Genomic DNA, 20,465 nt, shown 5'->3' on the forward strand with positions numbered 1-20,465 from the left:
TGAGTCTCTGTGAATACCAAGAAGGAAGTGATGTAACACAAAACTCATCATGACTTAACATTCTGAGAAAAGAATAAATACACTCACAATGGCTCATTTTCTGATACACAATGAGTAAAAAAAAGGAGTAAGATGAAGTGCTGCATGATGAAAAGGGCAATTAATGCATCATGTGAAATTGTGATCCAGTGCTTCTGTGGGAAATCATATCATGACAAAGCAGAATCTGCAGAATAAAGGGAGAAGACACAGCAGACGCTTTCAAACCTGAATCAGCACTCCAGCTGACACTGAGCAGAGTGAGTACACTTTTTTTTCTTTTATGAAAATTAATATTAAAATTAAAATGCAAATGCTTATTGCATAAAAAAATCAACAAGTCAGATTTTTAAGTATCTGAAGACATTTGTAGTAATTCAAACAATAATTTTTGCAAACAAAAATTGAATTATAAATTATAAAAATCTCTCACAACTATGACAATTTTTTGAGAAAGAAGCATCTCGTGTGGATGAAATGTGGCTTTTCTTAATCTATTATTTATTTTTTGGAAACTGTATTGGGGGGAAGTAAAAAACCAAATGTGAAAATTAGATTATTTGTAAATTTTATTTTTTTGTATATTTAACTCAAGTTTTCTTAACTGGGTTATCATTTTCCAAAGCCACTGTTTTAAATAAGAATATTTTCTTACAATGCTCCTACTTCTACTTGTTTTACCTAAGCCTAACCTTTCACTCTTTCTTTTGTCCATTTTTAAATTTCCTTCCTCACTTTTCTTGTTCCTTACATCCCTTTCCTCTGCTTTGATGCAAACATTGTCTTTCCTTATTTTTTTCTTTTACTTTATTCTCTTCTGCTCTCATTCCCTAAACCTTATCAAAACTCTCCCTCTGCCTTTGTTCCTTCTCCTTCATTTCACACTCCACCTCTACCCATCCCTTTTCTCAATCTTGGCTTAGCTATCTGTTATTTTATGTTATTTTATTTATACATCTTTATACATCTTCTGCATGGCAAAGAGGAATTTAGAGGTTCTATTCATTTTACATATTTTTTAGATTATTCCAGTATAGATCAAGTTAAAAAATATTTTAGAACCTATTAATGAATATAGGATACTATATTTACATCTAAATAATTGAAATACTGTACAAAAAAACATTATGGAAAAATTACAAGTGAACTTTGGATAAAACGTAGTATTAGTTATTCTAAAAAGAAGAAGAATATAAAAAAAACTGTGTGCTCACTCTGACACAGATTAAACATATAAATGCATTTATAACAGCTGACTAAAAACAAAATAAGAAACAGATTTTTAATAAATGATTGTAAAAGTAGATTTTGTCACATATTTCAGCATTAGGGATGGGTACCGGTATTGGTTCTGACATAAACGGTAGTAACCAGACCGAAAAGCAGCGCACATTTCGGTGCTTTATTTCGGTGCTTTTTTTTTTTCCCTGAGATGTCATACACTTTGGATTCCAGCCAATCATTTTACCTTTGCAAGCGTAGTAGGCGGGCCCAGGTATGCACGTTCTTTTAAAACAGAGCTACAGATTAAAAACGCCCAAGGCAAAGCGGTCAAAGTCTGGCTGTACTTCACAGCAAAAGATGCAAGCTCAGCAGCAAAACAAATGGTTTAAGGGGATACTGTGCAAAGGAGGTAACACCTCGAATCTGATGAAACACCTGGCGACGTATAGCATTTTGTTAAAAGCTGAGAAATGCACCGTATTTGATAGCTTGCTGCAAGACCTCACATCGAGCACATCTACTGCGGGTGTGGTGCCTCTTATCGGACCTGGAGTTAGCAACATCCCCCAAGAACCCAAAGAGGAGAGTCCTGGCCCCTAGCCCTGCCAGTGTAGCAGAAATGATGACGGATGATGATGATGATGGCAGCAGCAACCGTTCTTCTCTGCGTGAGTAGCTTAATGTTCTTCGTGTGTAATTTACGCTGAGTAGGCTAACCACGTTATTACATTAATGCATTTAAGGTGAACTAGCAAATACAGTCGTAGTTACATGCAGCTGTCTTGTTTGATGGCAGATACTCCCTTCACCCTGGCCAAAAAGGCTAAAATGACCAAAGAAAAAGTGGAAAACAGCTAAACGTGAGAGGTTTTTGGACAAGGTTTGTGTTTTTTCCATTGATTAAGCACTGCTTCCAGCCAAGAGTGATACCATACATGCCCTCTAGCTGCAGAAAAGGCTAACATTGTTGTCTTTTTACAAAAAAACAGCTGAACATGAGAGGTTTTTGGACCAATTTTGTGTTCTCCATTCTTTAAGCACCGGTTCGAGCACTGTTTAAGCACCGGCACAGTTTCAAAAGTACCGGTTTGGTACTGGTATCGGATAAAGCCTAAACGATACCCATCCCTAATCAGCATGCAACCTCTCTCTCATCCACCATTCACACTGCTCCGTCTCAGTCTGCTTTCCTTTTTCAGTCCTGAAACCTGTCTGATTGAGCTGCTCTACTCTTAATTTGTTCTGACTAGTTCTCCACACTTTGGACTCTGCTCACTTCAGCTCCGGTTTCCCTGTTGCTCCACGCAGCCAAACCCGCCCAGTTCTCCAGGTCTCTCTGTCACAGCTCAGTATTCCATCCTTGAACCGTTAAGCTGTCAATAATTATTTATCTTTTATCTATCCACAGTCCATTTGACTATTTGCTAATAGTTAAATGCCTAATGTTAGTTTTTGCACTCATCGGGTAAACATTAATAATTAAAATATATTAGCGTCTGTGAAACAGGAACTTTCACCACTGAAATTCCTCTTAAAGCCGTGCTGTGTGAAATACTGTGTCAGCTAAAGAAGGAAACCAAGATGGCATTTTTGATATTGTTGCAGTATTTTACATGATATTAATTTTAGTATTGATTACTATCTGAATATCATTTTTTGACAACAGTAAGACTAGAAAGTGTTATACAATTTTGAATAAAATAAACAATAGAATTCATGCAAAACAAATAGATTAGTTGTTCGTGACTGTTTTGTGTTTTGCCTATTTTATGTTTTTCGAGATCATGCTTAGCCCTCTAGTCACTTACTACAGTAAGGGGGGTGGGGTTGCACACAACCAGTCAGTTTTAACAGCTGTGAAATTAACATAAGAAACATTTTTCACCACCAAATTCAGTTCAGTGGGTGGGACAATGTGCTGTTCAGTGGGCCATTCAGTGGGTTGTTCAGTAGGTTGTAAAAGCGGGTCTTTCAATTTGGGGGGGGGATTCCCATTCCTTTTTTTTTTTTTTTTTTTTTTTTTTTTTTGTGTGTCCCGTTTGGATCTTTAGCCATCAGAATTGTTGTCTTAAGGCCAAGAAAGATGCCAAGCGGATTTATTTTACCAAGTGGATCATCATGGCCTTGCCATATTGGTCCATTTGATTGACCTTTATTATAATTATGAATTTATTTTATTTTCAGTTGCTACAAACGGGACAGACATGACTGGGGGATAGGACAGGGAGAAAGAATGAAAGAAAGAGAGGGAGAGAAAGAAAACCAAAGGGGAGAAGAGACTGTGAGAAGGGGGGGAAGAAAGAAAAAAACAAACAAAAAAAAACTCCTGGGTCACCTGTATGGAGAAAAAAAACATAAGAGAAAGCAAACAACAAAGAGCAACATAATAAAAAAAACAGCACCATCACAATAAACTAGCTAGCAGTAGATATCAGTAGATACTAAATAATAAACGATATTGTGCAGCATGCAAGACAGCGCACAATGTGCTTTGAGGCAGCAGCCAAGAAAGCTGTAGTCCGCGTCTGTGAATACCCGTGTGTACACCTGTGTGCATACCTGTGTGGATCAGCATGCTTGCATTCCAAAGGTTTCTCCATGTAACGATCTGCCATTCATTTCCTATCGCGGTCAATTTTGAGTGGGAACACCACAGAACAAAGTTCATTAAAACACTCAAAATTCAACGAAAAAGGGGCTCATCACTTTTATATGTTCAAGTGTGTGTCGTGTTTAGGAAATCGTAGGGCCTTGAGGCAATCAGATGTAAAACACAATATTTATTTATTTATTAATATTTTTAATTTGTAAATCAGTCGGATTTGACCCAAACACAACAGGAAGCTTGGTGATATAGTGCTAGAGTTAGGGTTTGGTTAACATCTGTTCTTTTTTAGAGAATTTTTGTAAGCCTGGAAACTTACAAAGTAAAATCTCTTAATAGAAAAAAAAAAAAGTAAAAATAGGCTTCACTTAAAATTCAGCATATTCCAATATTCAGCACATGGTTAAAACAAAATCCCCCTCAAGACTTTAACATTTTGATGTGTTGTCTGAAGGTCAACTTCCTCCATCATCATCTTCACGATCACCATGAAGATGCTTGCTGTGTCACTTACACTGTGCACTGTCCTGGCGATAAGCCAAGCCATTCCGATCAACCCCACCATGTCCTGGGATAAAGGCCATTGTTACCATGAAAGAATGAATTGCTCATACCTCATTGGATCATTCTGCCCTAAGTGTGATGACAATGGAAACTTCCTTCCAAGGCAGTGCTCCGGGTCTACCGGGTACTGTTGGTGCGTTGACATCATGACTGGAAAGAAGATACCGAATACAACAACACCACCTGATACCCCACCTGTTAACTGCAGTGAGTGGCTTTAGCAATGTGTACCCACATTACACTAAGTCATTCAAAAGGAGAAACCTGTACAAGACAAGTAAAAACATGTGCAATATAATGAACAGATCTAGCACACAAAATGTTAAAACATAAGTATAACTGTGCTTTTTTTAATTTTGTTGATTTGGACTTTGTTTTTTTTTGTTTTTTTAAGTGATAGGGGACTCAGACTGCCCAGACGGCTGGTCTCGATTCGGTGACCGGTGTTTCAACTATATCAGCACCCCAAAGACATGGACTGAAGCTCAGGTGAGCTATCATAGAGATGATGAATACAACATACTATTCATTCAGTTGTTCATATGTATTGTAATGAATACAAAATGGCTCCCACCAGATTTTTTGTCAGTTCGATGGCGGCAACCTGGCATCCATTCACAATTATGAGGAAAACCACTTTGTCCAGTCTTTGACCAGAGGGGACACCGACAACTTCCCAGAAACCTGGGCTGGTGCCACTAGCGCCGTCCATGTATGGATATATATATATATTTTTTAAATCAGTGTTATAATCCATGCCTGTACACTTAGTCAGGATTGAAATCTGACAGCTTCAGTGGAAATTAAATAGTTGCAAACTTAAACACTACCAAAATCCCACCTAAGATATAACTATGCAAGTTCACTATATGTATTTATGTATGTTTGTGTCTGTCCATAGCCTGGTTTTTGGATGTGGATTGATGGCTCCAAGTTTTACTATGAAGACTGGTGCGATGATGACGATCATGATGATACGAGTAAAGAAGACAGCCATGACAACACAAATGAAGAAGACAGCCATGGAAAATCCAGTAAGAAAGACAGCCATGATGATACAAGTGAGGAAGACAGCCATGACAACACAAGTGAACAAGACAGCCATGGTAAATCCAGGAAGAAGCGCAGCCATGATGATACAAGTGAGGAAGACAGCCATGATGATACAAGTGAACAAGACAGCCATGGCAAATCCAGTAAGAAGGACAGCCATGATGATACAAGTGAGGAAGACAGCCATGACAACACAAGTGAACAAGACAGCCATGGTAAATCCAGGAAGAAGCGCAGCCATGATGATACAAGTGAGGAAGACAGCCATGATGATACAAGTGAACAAGACAGCCATGGCAAATCCAGTAAGAAAGACAGCCATGATGATACAAGTGAGGAAGACAGCCATGGCAAATCCAGCAAGAAAGACAGCCATGATGATACAAGTGAGGAAGACAGCCATGACAACACAAGTGAACAAGACAGCCATGGTAAATCCAGGAAGAAGCGCAGCCATGATGATACAAGTGAGGAAGACAGCCATGATGATACAAGTGAACAAGACAGCCATGGCAAATCCAGTAAGAAGGACAGCCATGATGATACCAGTGAGCAGGACAGTGAAGATGACGATGATGACGACCATGACAACACCAAGAAGACAGCTAGCATCTGCATGAAGATAAATTGCCATTGTAATGCTATAAACACACACAAATACACAGACATGTACACATACCAACAAACTAATATGAGTACAGATAAAGTTAGCCTGCTGTTATTCTTACTTATGTTCTAAGTGGAGATAAAAATGTCAAGGTGGGTTTTACATTACTTTACAAACTACAGTTTACAAAAGAGTGTAACTAGATAAAGGTGTTCATTTAGTACTCCTATATTGGGGGAAAACTAGCCAGTAAGTACACATGCATTGCTGGGACAGTTAGCACACATATATTATAAGTAGACTAGTCAAAAAGCACATCTGTATTATAGTGACACGAGTTAGCACATCTGGTCAGTAAACATATCTGCATCTCAAATACACTGATCACTTAGAACATATACACAGCAAGGACAATATATGGATTGGCTTTACCATTAATGTATTTTATTTACACACTTTTTGTACTTTAATATCCTAAAGGACAATCAAAGCCATTCACATCCTTTGAGTAGGTCTAAGGTTGAAAAATACTCTGCATTAGCTGATTACTAATGTTTGCTAGGTGCCTGACAGTGAGCTAGAATCTTAAGCATGCTCTTAAGACCTTCATGTTTTCCCCACACCTCATCCAAAGCAAAGTTTTTAGAAACATTTAGAAAATGGCTCTGTCAGATTCCCCTTTGCCAATGTATTGACATAAGAGCAGCCACATATTCAGTCACAAAGAATCTACAAAATGACCCTGACCGATAGTAAGATCAGCTAAAACACACAATTTATAATTCCAGTTTGAAATTCTTAAATTCACATGTGTTTTTCTTGTTTTTGCAGATAATCTGAAGTGGTGCACTGCAACCTGCAATGACGCCTTCCCATTTGTTTGTTCGAAAAGGATCTGAACTCAGACCAGATGATGAAAAAACCAAGAGTCTTGACTATACGCACTACACATGACAGCCCCACAAAATTTGTTTCTTACTCTTTTTTGTTTTGTTTTATGTTTTTAAATGTAATCAATAGGTATTAAAAACATCTTTAGGGGTAGTTTTTCTTGTTCAACCAGTTGTTTACTGAATTTGGTTCAGTTCTAGATATAAATCCAAATCATTTGTGCATGTGAACTTGGATCAAATTCTTCTAATAATCTATTTTTGTATAATCAAGCATGTTTCAATTACTCTAAGTATAAAAAACACAATAAAAACAAAGCAACACAAATGAATTGTGTTTATTGTCACACAATAGAAATCGGGTCCAACTAAACCTAATGTCTTTGAAAACCTACATTTTAGGGACATACATTGATCAGAAAATCTGCACTGTGAGGACACTATTTGATTGACATTCCTACATCATACATACACTGATTACACCTATATTGTGTCAGAAAAAATCTTTTCATACAGTGATATGTTACCATATTTGTTTACTTGGTTAAGACACAAACCATTCAGTTAACACACTAACATCATGGAGATATCTATTAATTCCCAAGCCTACTGTGTGGGGATGCTGATCAGTCTCACCCAGCAGCTACTATAAAACCACCTGTTTAAAATAATAATAACTTTAAAATAACTTAGATTTCTATAGCACCTTTCAAGAAACCCAAGGATTCTTTGCACAAGAGTATCTAGTAGTTAAAAAGGCTCGAGGTTAAGTTTTGTTTTGATGAAGAGGTGAGTTTTGAGAAGTTTCTTGAACGACTCCAGTGAGTCTTCCAAGAAAGGTATTGTGACTCTTATATGGGAGAGTTGCAGTGGGTGGGGGCTGCCACACTTTAGTACAAAGTAACTACTACTAAAAATTAGGTTAAAGAACAAAGGTTTTTAATACATTATACTTTGTCCAGCAGCACACATTTGTGCACGCATGACTCTGTGTTGATTTTAGTGATTTCATAACATTGTACAATGTACCCTTTTGGATTTAAACAAATATCAGTTGTTTCAACATCCTAACCTCCAATCAATGCATGACTCACTGCAGGTTCTTCGGGAAAACCGTAAAACTGTTCTCACTGTACATTTTCTGCATTTTCCTAATGAAAACAACAAAAGTAAACAGGAATCAAGGAGCGCTGGAGACAGTTCCCAACACTAAACACTCTTCACACTTCAAAGAATACGTTATATAATTTCTCCTCTTTAATATTATGTTTTTGATATTAAAGGACAGTTAAGGCCACTACGTTTCTAACCAATCTGCCACTCCTGAAACTAAGAATTTCAAATGTTATTTTAAAGCAATGATGCTTTTGCTGCTATCATAACATTGTTCTGAAAAAGTTTCACTAGATAGAAACAGCTTTTTAAAAACACAAGTTACCACATTTTGTGGCATTCTGCCTTTCGGCCCCTTTGCCCTTTTGTTCATTGACATTCCCCAGACTTACCTAGTGTGGCAGTGACTAAGATTGGGTAAACTGTCCCAACAGTTACGGAACAGATCAATACAAGTGGGGGAGGACGCCTACGCATGTGCAGAGATGGAGGATAAATATGTGGTAAAATCAAATGTCTGGGAGAGAAAAGGCAGTTTGGACAGTGTGTGACAAGACTAACTTCATAAAGTACACCATGAAGATACTGCTGTTGGTTTATCTGTGTGTGTATGTCGCCTGGGCACAGGACCTTGAGTTTGATAACGAAGAGGATGATGACTTGGTGAGTATGTGTCTAAAGCGGAAACGTTTTTATATCACACATTATTTTGATTAATTCCTTTGATGAAAGGACATAGACAATAAAATATATTAAACTTACTTTCATAGTGTATCAGTTAGTTTTTAAAAGAGTGTACACTGTGTAAAGAACTATGTTTAAAATTTCAGCTGTGTTATTATCAAAATATCTACCTGTCTATCTGTTATGTTATTTTATGAAATACATTTCTTCACAGATTGGGTCTATTTTTACTGAGAAATGCTAGACTTGAAAAAAATGCATTGCTTGTTTTGTTTTATTTTTATTTATGTATCTATTTTGGTTGGGTTTATCTTTTATTTGCTTTGCACATATTAGAACTTCTCAATTCTAATTCTCAATGGACAAACGGTGCTAAAACATAGATTAAACATAATTTTAAAAAATAAGATCTACGTTAGGAGCTAAATTTGTTTGGGAGAAATTGAAACATGTTTTTGAAATAATTTCAAGTTTTTCTTTTTAAATACAGTTCTTACCAAATTTGTCTGACCACCACCGAATGTTTTTGAGGTTTTATGCCAGTTCTGCCCTAAATTAAGAGTAGTAGTACTGGTAATTACCAGAATCAGAATTTTTATGTTTATCATATGATTAATCCACCAGTATGCGTAAAATCTCTAATCAAAATTGCATTGTTAATGCTAAGATATATTTTTTGGAAAACAATATTGTTGATAGTAATATTGATATCCATGAGTTTTCCAGTTTACTGTTTTAGAAAACAAAATATAAGGCACACTGTTATTTTATGATCAAGGTGACAAGTTACATTTATATACTTACAGTACTGAAAAGAGAGCACTCTATATGCCATAAAAAGAATGGCATAAACAAGTTTTTGATGTATTTATAAAATATTTTGGTCAGAGGGCCCGGTGGCGCCAGTGTCCAGCAGCCTCACCTCTGTCAGTGCGCACCAGGGTGTCTGTGGCTACACTGTAGCTTGCCATCACCAGTGTGTGAATGTAGTAAAGCGCTATAAAAATACAGACCATTTTACAGACCATTTATTTGTGCTTCCTCATTTTTGTGACGTGGTCTAATAAATGTAGCATTTTTTTAACATGATTTAATTAAGCCAGATCTGTAACAATTTCAAATAAATAATCATATATGTTTATGGAATACATTGTTTCTTTAATTTTAATATTTTGGTTGTCCAGCATAGTTTTATAGTATTCTCACTGCCATGATTTAATTTGAAATATGTCTTTAAAACAACATTTATGAAATGAGAGGAAATTTGTTACTCACAGCAGTTTCTTAAAATCTTCCACAGGCAACACCGGGATCAAATGGAACAGCTGTAGATGCTCGTGGGCACCGCCCACTACAAAAGGGCAGGGAGACCTTCACTGGAAATAGATATGCCCCTCCTCCTGTCAGCAGTGGTAGCAGGTAAGGCTTTCTTTTTTAATAAATGAAATAAAAACAGTGAAAAGAAACAAAATCTAATGCAGCCATCCTTATGATATAGATGAAATGTAATTAAATCTTATAGTATAAAATTGGCAATAAAATTTCGTTAATAATAAAATTTTGTGAAATACAGCAAAGTGGCATGATGTGGTCTGCGGTGCCACTGTGGGGGATACAAATAACAAATAATCGCCGGTATATTTGTGTCCATCCATCCATCCATTCGCTTCCGCTTATCCTTTTCAGGGTCGCGGGGGGCGCTGGAGCCTATCCCAGCTGTCATAGGGCGAAAGGCGGGGTACACCCTGGACAGGTCGCCAGTCTGTCGCAGGGCCAACACACAGGGACAGACAACCATTCACACTCACATTCACTCGCACATTCACACCTAGTGACAATTTGGATTAATCAATTAACCTATCCCCACAAGCTGCATGTCTTTGGACGGTGGGAGGAAGCCGGAGTACCCGGAGAGAACCCACGCAAACACGGGGAGAACATGCAAACTCCACACAGAAAGACCCCGGCCTGATGGTGGAATTGAACTCAGGACCTTCTTGCTGTGCAGCAACAGTGCTAACCACTGTGCCACCGTGCTGCCCAGGTATATTTGTGTGTGTTTTTTAAATTATTTTTTTCATTAAGGTATCGTGGGCGCCCCACTCCTGCTCCAGTTGGTGGCCGACAGATGCAGGAGAAAGTTGAGCAGCCCGAGGCAGGAGGATGTACACATGCTTCAGAGGAGATGGTAAAAAAAAAAAAAAGATAATAGTAACACACATACAATTAAATACAGGCCAGTGGTCTTAGGTGATGTCAGGACCAGAATACTTTCCAAGAGGAAATTATGTGGTCACAGTTGCTCCAGTACAGCAAGAAAAGTTCCTAACTAAACACAATTGATTAACACAATATATTGCGTAGTTACAAAATGTAACAAAATAGGTTTAATGGATACAAATAGCTCTAATATGAATATCCCAGTATATTGCACAACTATATAGACATTAAGGTGCCCTTATTATTTTACTGTCATACTGTACTTTGATATTTTCTCTGTAGAGGATGTGCAGATAGTGAGGACATGCAACTATTTGGTCCAACTAGTTACTACAATGAAAAGTAAAATGAAAAGTAAAAAGTGCAAATTTTAGTGTTCAGTTTATTATGAATGTACAAATAAAATGCAAAGTCTGCCACAATTAGTTGATCAATGTTTGCTTCCATGCAAACTATGGGATAACCGCAGAAAGAAAGCACCATATGCCTATTTGTGACCAGGTTCACCTAGCTGAAAACAAGCAGTTTCCATCAAAATCAATTGGTCTGTGACTGGGGTGTTCTTGGGAAACCTTTAATTGCTGATGTTAACTGTAGTTTTTTATTGCCTTTAAGTTACATTAATAAGCTACTTTGAAGTCAGAAAATTAGAACAAAGTCAAAGAACATGTATTTTAGTGACTCAAGATAAGTTAGCTTAACTTGTTTTGCTTTTGTCCATCAGGGTGTTTTGTGTCCCACTGGCTGCGATCTAAAGACCACGTTGCTGAAGCAAGAGAGAAATGTCAAGAGGGTAAATCAAACTTATGCAATCATTTAAAGGGCGGTAGTCGTCATCTTTGAGATCTTTCCAAGCAAACATTAGTAAAAATGTTTTCTGCTATGATTAGCAGAATAAGGTTTGGTTTGGATATGAGTTTAACCAACTATGGGAAATCATTACTTTGTGAAAAGACTAAGTTCGACCTCCTGTATTTTTATTTTTATTTTTTGCAACTGTTTTACACAGAGCATTGACGAACTCAAGCCTCAGGTGAATGATTTGTCCCAGTCCTCCAACACTGTCTTCAACTACGTCAATGGCATTTCCAACTCGCTGAGGGAGAGGCAAAGGCTATCTAACGGTGCGAAAGAAATTTGCAATATAACACTGAAAATGTAAAAAAAAAACCCCAAAGATTATTTATAACTATGGCCTAATTAAATTAATTTGTACTGACATTACAATATATCAATTATAACTAATTGCCAGTAATTCTGTGAGTGTTACAAGTTAATAAATAAAACAAATACAATGAAATACAGTGAATCACATCTAATTAAATACAAAATTTTTAGAAAGGAAGCAAAAAAAGTTTCTATGGTAACCATTAAACACTATTGGTTTATAATAGTTGTTTCATTAAAAACGCCTGCCTTAAAATAATATCTGAAAATGTGAAATGCTGAACATGTTTTTTCTGTTTTCTTGTGCTCTTAGACAACAGTAGGGTAGTTAGTCAGTACACCGACCGAGTGGAGGAGCAGCACACCTACATCAAAGAGATAGTGGATACTGTGTTCCCTTCCAATATCAGATTATTGCAGGTAAATACAAAGTGACATAGTAGTATACATATAATAGTATAATTATAATGATACAGTGTGTCTTTCAAGTTTAGGAACCATGTAGAATTTATATGATAGAAAATGAGAACAAAAACAGTACAATCAGCCTTGTTCTAATTTATAACATGTCATGACTCCAGGGGGTCCTGGACAAGATCAAGCTGAAGATACAGAAGCTGGAGAAGGCCATCCAGGCCCAGAGGGATGAGTGCAAGACGCCATGCAAGACTAAATGTCCCATACCAGTAGTTTCTGGTAAGAAATGACAAAAAAAGCTAGAGAGAGGCTACTTGCTGTGAACTCAAACACTTAAGACTATCATGACCTGAATGACTTAGAAGCTCCACAGATGTTAAAGCTTTTTCTTTTGTTTGTTTTAGGTAAAGAGTGTGAGGACATCTTCCGTCGGGGAGGAGTAGATTCCCAGATGTATATGATCCAGCCTGATGCCTTTTACCCTCCATACAAGGTTTTCTGTGATCAGGCCTCCCAGAATGGAGGTGAGACTTTTCTTTAATCATTACTGTGATTTAATGGTTTTCAGTTAAGGTTTGTCTTTTTTACATTTCCTTTTTAAATTTCCTCCCAGGATGGCTTCTTATCCAGAATAGGCTTGACGGCAGTGTTGACTTTGGTCGACGCTGGGACGAATATCGCCGTGGATTTGGAAATATTGCCTTTGATTCTGGCAAGGGTCACTGTGCGACTCCTGGTAAGAGAGTAAAAACACAAGACAAAAATGTACTGTAACCTTTTCTTAATGGTTACACTTATTTCTGGTCAGCTACTGTAATATACCTTCTTACATGCCTACAGGTGAATACTGGCTGGGTAATGACCGTATCAGTCAGCTGACTAAGATGGGCCCAACTGAGGTTCTCATTGAGATGGAGGACTGGACAGGAGCCAAGGTGAGTTTTTAAAGGGATTGGCAGGTGCAAGAAATTATGATAGGACTAGTGAAAAAGTTTAAGCATGATAATTGTAGACTCCTGTGAATTTTAAATGTAGAAATTTGTTTATTTGATAATAAAGCAAATTGTGTACAGTTTTGAATAGTTGATCTAAAAAAAAGAAGCAATTTCAAAAAATATTTTTGAATTTAGGAAATTGGAATTTGCATTAATGGTTAGGGTCTAATAGTTAATTATCAGGAAGACATGAATGCAATATTACAGTGTTTTCACCTACTCCTTCTAATGACTATGTCAGTTAGGAATTCAATTAAAACTGGTTTCTGCTTTTAATCAGGTCCATGCCCAGTACAACCAGTTCACTGTCCAATCAGAGACATCCAACTACGTGCTTGCTGTTGGTGGTTATTCTGGTAATGCTGGCAACTGTTTCCTGGAAGGATCTCTTGAGCTCTTTGGTGAAAACCGTACTATGACCATTCACAATGGCATGATGTTCAGTACCTACGACAGAGACAACGACAACTGGTAGGTATCCTAAAAAAAGTAAATAATAAATTATTACTTAAAATATAAATACTAGAATACTAGCTGTAACAGCTAATTATCATGTTACTAAAATGTAAAGAAATCAAGCCCATCTTAGCATTTTGGATGACCCACAAATTTACTCAGTCTGTTAAATATGTTCAAAAGGATTTTGACTTTGGCTTTAACACCCCTCTATAAACTAAATGTGGCAGTAGTTAATACATCTACCAGCATCTAAATGTAATGTTATGTAATAAATGTAAATGGTAATAGCTCAGATTTAGATTTTTTCAGAAATATCACATTTTAACTTTACTCTTTTTGTCCGTACCAATCAGGACCCCTGGTAATCCCACCAAACAGTGCTCCAAGGAGGATGGAGGTGGCTGGTGGTACAATCGCTGCCACTCAGCCAATCCCAATGGGCGGTACTACATTGGAGGAGCCTACACACGACAGATGGCCAAGCATGGCACAGATGATGGTGTGGTGTGGATGAACTGGAAGGGCAGCTGGTACTCGCTCAAGGCTATTAGCATGAAGATCAGGCCTTACTTTGCCTCCAGATAATCCAAGAGTGTCGATGCACATAACATATAAAAGAAGGTGCCAAAATAAATGGTATATGACATGCAGATTTACAAATAACTAACACTAAGTGTCAACAAACTGTAACGAGAACTAAAAAACAAGGCTATAATAATGCAGGAGCAATGCAAGTATTAAAAATATGTTGGGGATGTCAGATAAACTTGTTACCAACAAAAGTAAGAGAAAAAAACCTAATTAGTTGTGAGTAAATATGCTGCGATCTGTCCTTTTTTGTTATGTGTGACAACTATAAGGATGAGTTGATGCAAACTGTCCTCGACTACTCAATAAACACATTGAGGAACATATTATATTGTTTGTGTTGGTTATTTCACCTAAGAAACAAAAATGTCTTTGCTATTTAAATGTTCTTTTGCTTAAACACTATGAGCACTTCTGTGACATAAATAAGACAAATCTGGCACCACTGGAATCATCTGCTCATTTTTGCTGCATACCAAGAAAACTATTAAAGGGTTTATGTGACAATGAATTAAATGTAAAACCATTGATTATTTAATTTTTTGCAAGTTTTGGAGTTTAAAGTTTTGATTATAATTGACAGGGATGATATCCAGTCATCCAGTAAACTCAAGTAAACATAAATATAAAACAAAATTGGTTATCAGAAACTATTTAATAAAACAGAATAAGGATACAATGGATAGCAACTTGTAACCATTCAGACAGCATTTTCACTTACACAAATAAAATTTAGTAAGTTGCATAAAGCAATGACTGCACAGCGAGGGTAAAGTAATAGTTTTATTGCCTAATCATGGAGTTTGTGAGGTAAATAACAGATGACCAAACAGGAGTGCATTGTCTGGATAATGAATGGAGGTAACAGGAGAATTTCTCAGGTTTAAAAGATGCATTGATAAGGCACAGAATTAGTAATACTGTCTACTCCCATCATCCTTTGAAAAAAGCACAGTCCACCTCTTCAATGTAATAACACAAGCTAGCTTTTGCTTGTGGGGTGTATTCTCTTGCCTGACAAAGCAGATGCTCTAAGGCAGTTCCACTGCCAAAAGTGGGAGTGTACTGTGGGTGTGTTTAGGGAGATGTCACAGTAACATCCACTAATACCTTGACTCAAAGTTTCCCAGCAGAACACAGACTGCATCATTAACGTTAGTAGTTTAACTATATTAAAATTCACCAAAAGGCTTTTTTCCCCTATTGTTTTTAATCAAAAATCCCCCTGGATTGAACTGTAAAACAGCATGTCATAAATCAGAGTTATTCTTCATGTTATCTCATCTATTCAAATGACATACCACCGAAAAATATGGAAAAGACTAGCCCACAAACTACTCACATTGCTGATCCAAATATAAACTGAAACGATAGCTAAACTTTGCAGATGAAACAAAATAATGGTTATTTAAGTAACAAGATTACAATGTGCTTCCTTGTTTTCTGTCAGCCCCATATTTAATTAAACCTTTCTACATGATTGTGATCATTTACATCCTGTCACTCCTCCAGTAGCTCCTCCAAAATGATCTGATTCTGTTCAATGTCCTCAAATTGGGTCAGTAGTTCTTTCTGGACTGTCGGGATCGTCTTGTATCCTTCAGCTGGTTCTGGGACTATGTCTATAGGCTGGAGCTTAATATGTGGGGTGCCTGCAGGAGGTAAACGTGCTTTGGCTCTTCTGTTTAGAGTCTTGTCCATGTCTTCCATGTGAGTTCGAAGGATGTGATAGTCGGGATGATCAATTTCAAATGGCAGCACAGACTGGCAAGACCCGCGACAGGCTCGTAGCTTCATGTCAATGTCCACCTGGCAACAAAAACAAGTTGAATAAGCAGTTATTCAAGCAACAAACACCATAAAGAACAAAAAACAAAGTAAGAAAAAGTATTACAAAAAATATAAATGTATCAGGTTGAACATAAGTTGTCTGAAATGTGTTTCTTTGCAATAGAGGACAATAACGCCATTTATGAAATGGCATTCCATTAATACTAACTACACTGAGTTGTTTAACGTGTCAAATATAAAATAAAATGTTTTAGGGCATTAATTTAAAACATTGCAGCAATCAGTGTCAGAAGAATAAGGTAATCAACAAGTCTTAAATGTAAATACAGTCAAACAATTGCACAATCGACCAATCAATAGTATTTGTTTATGTCTTACCTCTGTTCGATATAGCTCCTCTGTCTGTTTCTGCAGTTTGCTAATCAGTTTTTTTATCTGTTGGAACAGACTGCTTGATCGTTTCTGTAGCGTTGTGAAATTTCTGCCCAATTCTTCTGCTTGTTCCACAAATTTCAGCTTAAACACTAGAGATGAAATTCTGCATTAGTAACTCAGCATTACTTTAGTAAGTATTTACTAATTATATTATCCAAAACCACAAATCCAAACATCCCCAAAGAGTCTTAACTGTATCTGTTGATGATGACTCGCCGGTTAAAGTTGTATATGTGAGTCATTGTAGTCATGGACTTCTCTGTTGCATCTTCATACATCTCTGCTGTTTTACACACCTCCCGCAGTTTTCTTTCCACTTTGTTTTCCATCTGTGAGATCAAACCTTGGAGTCTGCAGCCAGACGGGCATTTAGAAAACTTTGGAGAAGGACAAGAGAACAGGTCAGGTTGGCAGTGCATCATAGTAACAGGTCATTCTGAGTTATCATGCATCATAACAACAAAAAAAACCCATCTTATTTACACTTTGCGTTTTAGATTTTTCAGAGTAATGCTAGTAAAGTGGTAGCACGGTGCTGGGTTGAAATAATTCAAATAATTAGACAACTGCTAATTAAGCCATGTTGTAGGACTGTCCTTCATAACAATCAATTGTTATCAGTGGTGCCAGAGTATTCATGAATTATACTGATAACACTTAGTTCACGAGTAACTATTTATTTTAAGACAGATTACAAAGAAAAAATTGAAACGTTAAAGAAATCTTTCCAAATTCTTTACCAACTTTGAAATTTAGTCTACATCTTGCCAGCTGTTGGATGTGTGTCAGTGCATGGGTTACAGATAAAATAAACTGGAATTGATTGAAACAATTTCATTATTGACATTTTTCTCAAATTAACTGGCTTAATGGTTAATGTGGTTATGTCCTTTTTTGGGAAGAAGAGGGGGTGTTTTGTTTTTATTCTAGGATGTGTAACTGTAATGATAACCCCACTGATCTCAAACAGGGAAGGATCAGAACAGATGTAGTTACTGCTTAAACAGCTTAAACCTTTTGACTGATGTATTTTAGATTGCGATCCCTGACAAATAAAAGCAAGATAAAAAGTACTTTAGGTGTGCTAGTTTAAGTTTTCAAGCAATTGTGTAATAATACGTAAGTCGACTGAAAATGTTTAAATTCTACCAGTTATCAAGAGCAAATCCTGGATTCAATTCAAAGTTTTTGTAGATGTCATCTGTGCGCTTTGCACTTCAGCTAAAGGTGGCTGCTTGTGTAAGGTGATTTTCTGCCTATTGGTTTATGAGACTGAGCAAGTCAATAAATGCTGGTTTGCTGGTTTTCTAACATAGTGACCTCTTTCAGTATGGCTGGTCACCTTTGGCTAAAGCTGACATGTGGTGGTCAAGAGTACTGGACACCAAAACCCAAGTGCCCTCTTCCTCTCAAAGAGAGCACTTAAGTTGGTTTCCCTCATGTTTTCTGTGAATTTCTTTTAATTTAAGCTCAAGAAACTCAAATTATTTTCACATCCTGATATTACAATGGTTTAAACTAGCAAATGATTTTCTTTATAGTACTCATCAATAGAGTGGTATTTATGTGCTTGTATGCTTCTTACCCAGTCATCATCTAAACACAGCGGGGTCTCTAGTTTTGCTTCACATTGCTGCTTCCTGTACATCTGGGTTGCACTGGGGGACGGTCGGCCATCTTCATTCTGCTGTTTGAACCTGATACACACTGCAGAGAGGGAAAAAAAAGTCCACCTTCAACTGTGCTCTAATTCAAATAGGACAGTACAAACGAAATGTGATTTGCGTGCACTTTCTTGTGTTTATTTTGTGTCACTGATGGAACTTGTGGACTGTACAAAGATCAGTAACTTCGGGGTTGTTATTTAACATTTCCACATGAAAAACAAGCACAAAATCAATAATAGTTATGAAACTGTGAGGTGAAAATGGGCTCTATGGATAAAAAGCATAAAAGATAACTTTCCAATGTCCTTATCACCAGGCCAGAGATAAAAACAATGACCATAAAAACTTATTACATAAAAAACACAAGGATGTTACAGTTAAAATGTAATCTTTATGTAGATCCTGTTGTTATGTTGCATACTAATCTGCGCTAGACCACATTGGTGCTTTTATTTTTAATGCCCTCTATGGGTTATATACAGTATCACAGGTATTGCTAGTCACAGTTGGTATTTAAATAGTTGATTTTTATAGAGAGCTTTTCTACTCTCTTAGAGCACTCAAAGCATATTTTCATTTAAATCAATTCAAATAAATTGTATCCTAAGAGTGCCTTGGTAACTTTTACAGTTGTATGTCTCATTTAATTGTTATTTATAGGCAAATAAACTGAATGTGCCATTTTTATACTGAAATTTGAGCTTTCACACTGAACAAAAACGAATTAACTGACATTGAAGAACCATTTTTTTTTTTTTTTGTTCATGTTCGTAAGTAAAATAACTGCTGTCTGGCATCTTAATCATAATCTAAAGATGCGCTTTATTATATGGTAAAAAATACATTTTAATAAATAATAAAATGCATTTTAAAAATGATGGATAATAATAGTTATATTTTAGCATTAGAAATATAATTTTGATTAGAGTTTGCACAGACTGATGGATTAACCATTAAAGATTCTCGTTATTATAAATACTTTTAATTTAGGACAGCTTTACCTTACAATGTGAAGTGCCTTGAGGCAACTGCTGTGTTATTTGGTGTTATATATATATTATATATAAATAAAACTGAACTGAATTGAATTTAACAAAAAAAAATACATTAAGTGACAGCCTAATAAATGTATTAGGTCATCTATATGTGAGATTTTTTGTTATTTCTTTTAAATGAAAACAACGACTTTGTTCCTTTAGAAATCTGAGGACTCTTAACTCAGTATTTTGAAGCACAGATCAAAGAATGTGATACTGTTATAAGTTTCAGGGTTTAAAACAAAGGGATACTCAGATCTCCTTTATAGAATGACTTGTGCATAACATTTTAATGCCTTCTGAATACTTTTTCTTATTTTCGGTAATAATACTTAATCACTATCTTGTTTTCATGTTTTCACATTCATGTTTTTTAATCTTGTAATCTTTATGTAGTTCCTGTTGTTTTGATGCCTAAATTCAGCAATGCACATATAAATTTTTAAAGTTTTGAATTATTATTACCATTAGTAGTAGTAGTATTTCTTGCACTATATCATATTGTGTAAGAACTTTTTGTCACCAGTTCCTTGTGTACACACATTCGACAATACTTGCTTTGGCTACTTCTTGCGCGGAGTTCAATTTGCATGTTATGTGTGCTAACACGTCATCATCAACCCAGCAACTCTAAGAAGGAAGGAAGACAACATAACAATAAATACAATTCATCAAACACAGAATGACTTAGCATGGTTAACTGCTTTACTTTTCAGCGGCAATCTTTGACACTACAAACTAGATATACCCATTCAGAATATTTTAACATATATTTTGTATTACTCACATTATGAAATAATATATCCTTAAATTGCGCTTTATTTTTAAAATATTAATAGCAAAGTGAGTGCCAGTTATACATACAGTCTATAAGACCATATAAATACTCCTAATACCCAGTTATTTTACA

At 36.3% G+C, this 20,465-nt stretch overlaps 3 protein-coding genes and 1 long non-coding RNA gene across 5 annotated transcripts; 2 read left to right on the forward strand and 2 right to left on the reverse strand.

Moving 5' to 3' along the window:
- Window positions 1-219: 219 nt before the first annotated feature.
- Window positions 220-7,310, forward strand: LOC113019435 (uncharacterized). Of its 2 annotated transcripts, XM_026163160.2 has the most exons (6): window positions 220-299; window positions 4,323-4,639; window positions 4,827-4,921; window positions 5,010-5,144; window positions 5,334-6,120; window positions 6,924-7,310. In XM_026163160.2, the coding sequence occupies exons 2-6, from the start codon at window positions 4,357-4,359 to the stop codon at window positions 6,989-6,991; spliced, it is 1,368 nt and encodes a 455-aa protein (XP_026018945.1). In that variant the 5' UTR covers window positions 220-299; window positions 4,323-4,356; the 3' UTR covers window positions 6,992-7,310. The 2 variants fall into 2 exon arrangements, with proteins under 2 accessions (XP_026018945.1, XP_026018944.1); XM_026163159.2 differs by lacking the exon at window positions 220-299 and having other exon boundaries at window positions 4,213-4,639.
- LOC145422422 (uncharacterized) lies at window positions 3,324-10,126 on the reverse strand. The gene is made up of 4 exons (XR_013903710.1): window positions 10,055-10,126; window positions 4,483-4,582; window positions 3,823-3,885; window positions 3,324-3,598 (listed from the first exon to the last, which is right to left on the reverse strand). It is a non-coding gene; the product is annotated as an uncharacterized LOC145422422 (long non-coding RNA).
- Window positions 8,539-14,951, forward strand: fgb (fibrinogen beta chain). The gene is made up of 12 exons (XM_026163158.2): window positions 8,539-8,758; window positions 10,080-10,198; window positions 10,865-10,967; window positions 11,724-11,792; window positions 12,009-12,123; window positions 12,480-12,586; window positions 12,748-12,862; window positions 12,988-13,107; window positions 13,197-13,319; window positions 13,424-13,518; window positions 13,859-14,049; window positions 14,391-14,951. The coding sequence occupies exons 1-12, from the start codon at window positions 8,609-8,611 to the stop codon at window positions 14,620-14,622; spliced, it is 1,539 nt and encodes a 512-aa protein (XP_026018943.1). The 5' UTR covers window positions 8,539-8,608; the 3' UTR covers window positions 14,623-14,951.
- Window positions 14,952-15,261: 310 nt separating this feature from the next.
- Window positions 15,262-20,121, reverse strand: LOC113019437 (fibrinogen alpha chain). Its single transcript, XM_080293816.1, has 5 exons — window positions 20,098-20,121; window positions 18,437-18,558; window positions 17,045-17,228; window positions 16,795-16,940; window positions 15,262-16,434 (listed from the first exon to the last, which is right to left on the reverse strand). Exons 2-5 carry the CDS (start codon window positions 18,497-18,499, stop codon window positions 16,126-16,128), a joined length of 702 nt encoding a protein of 233 aa, XP_080149942.1. The 5' UTR covers window positions 18,500-18,558; window positions 20,098-20,121; the 3' UTR covers window positions 15,262-16,125.
- Window positions 20,122-20,465: the final 344 nt, after the last annotated feature.

This window comes from Astatotilapia calliptera, chromosome 3 (assembly GCF_964374335.1).
Source record: "Astatotilapia calliptera chromosome 3, fAstCal68.1, whole genome shotgun sequence".
Classification (NCBI taxonomy): Eukaryota; Metazoa; Chordata; class Actinopteri; order Cichliformes; family Cichlidae; genus Astatotilapia; species Astatotilapia calliptera.

Excerpts from the sequence above, each read along its gene's own strand:
- LOC113019437 (XM_080293816.1), bottom strand. The coding sequence starts at position 18,499 with ATGTACAGGAAGCAGCAATGTGAAGCAAAACTAGAGACCCCGCTGTGT. Across the intron at positions 17,229-18,436 it reads TGTGTTTAGATGATGACTGG|TTTTCTAAATGCCCGTCTGG; the intron begins GTAAGAAGCATA and ends CCTTCTCCAAAG. Across the intron at positions 16,435-16,794 it reads AGGAGCTATATCGAACAGAG|GTGGACATTGACATGAAGCT; the intron begins GTAAGACATAAA and ends TTTTGTTGCCAG.
- fgb (XM_026163158.2), top strand. The coding sequence starts at position 8,609 with ATGTCTGGGAGAGAAAAGGCAGTTTGGACAGTGTGTGACAAGACTAAC. Across the intron at positions 11,793-12,008 it reads AAGAGAGAAATGTCAAGAGG|AGCATTGACGAACTCAAGCC; the intron begins GTAAATCAAACT and ends TGTTTTACACAG. Across the intron at positions 12,124-12,479 it reads GAGGCAAAGGCTATCTAACG|ACAACAGTAGGGTAGTTAGT; the intron begins GTGCGAAAGAAA and ends TTGTGCTCTTAG.
- LOC113019435 (XM_026163160.2), top strand. The coding sequence starts at position 4,357 with ATGAAGATGCTTGCTGTGTCACTTACACTGTGCACTGTCCTGGCGATA. Across the intron at positions 4,640-4,826 it reads TACCCCACCTGTTAACTGCA|TGATAGGGGACTCAGACTGC; the intron begins GTGAGTGGCTTT and ends TGTTTTTTTAAG. Across the intron at positions 5,145-5,333 it reads GTGCCACTAGCGCCGTCCAT|CCTGGTTTTTGGATGTGGAT; the intron begins GTATGGATATAT and ends GTCTGTCCATAG.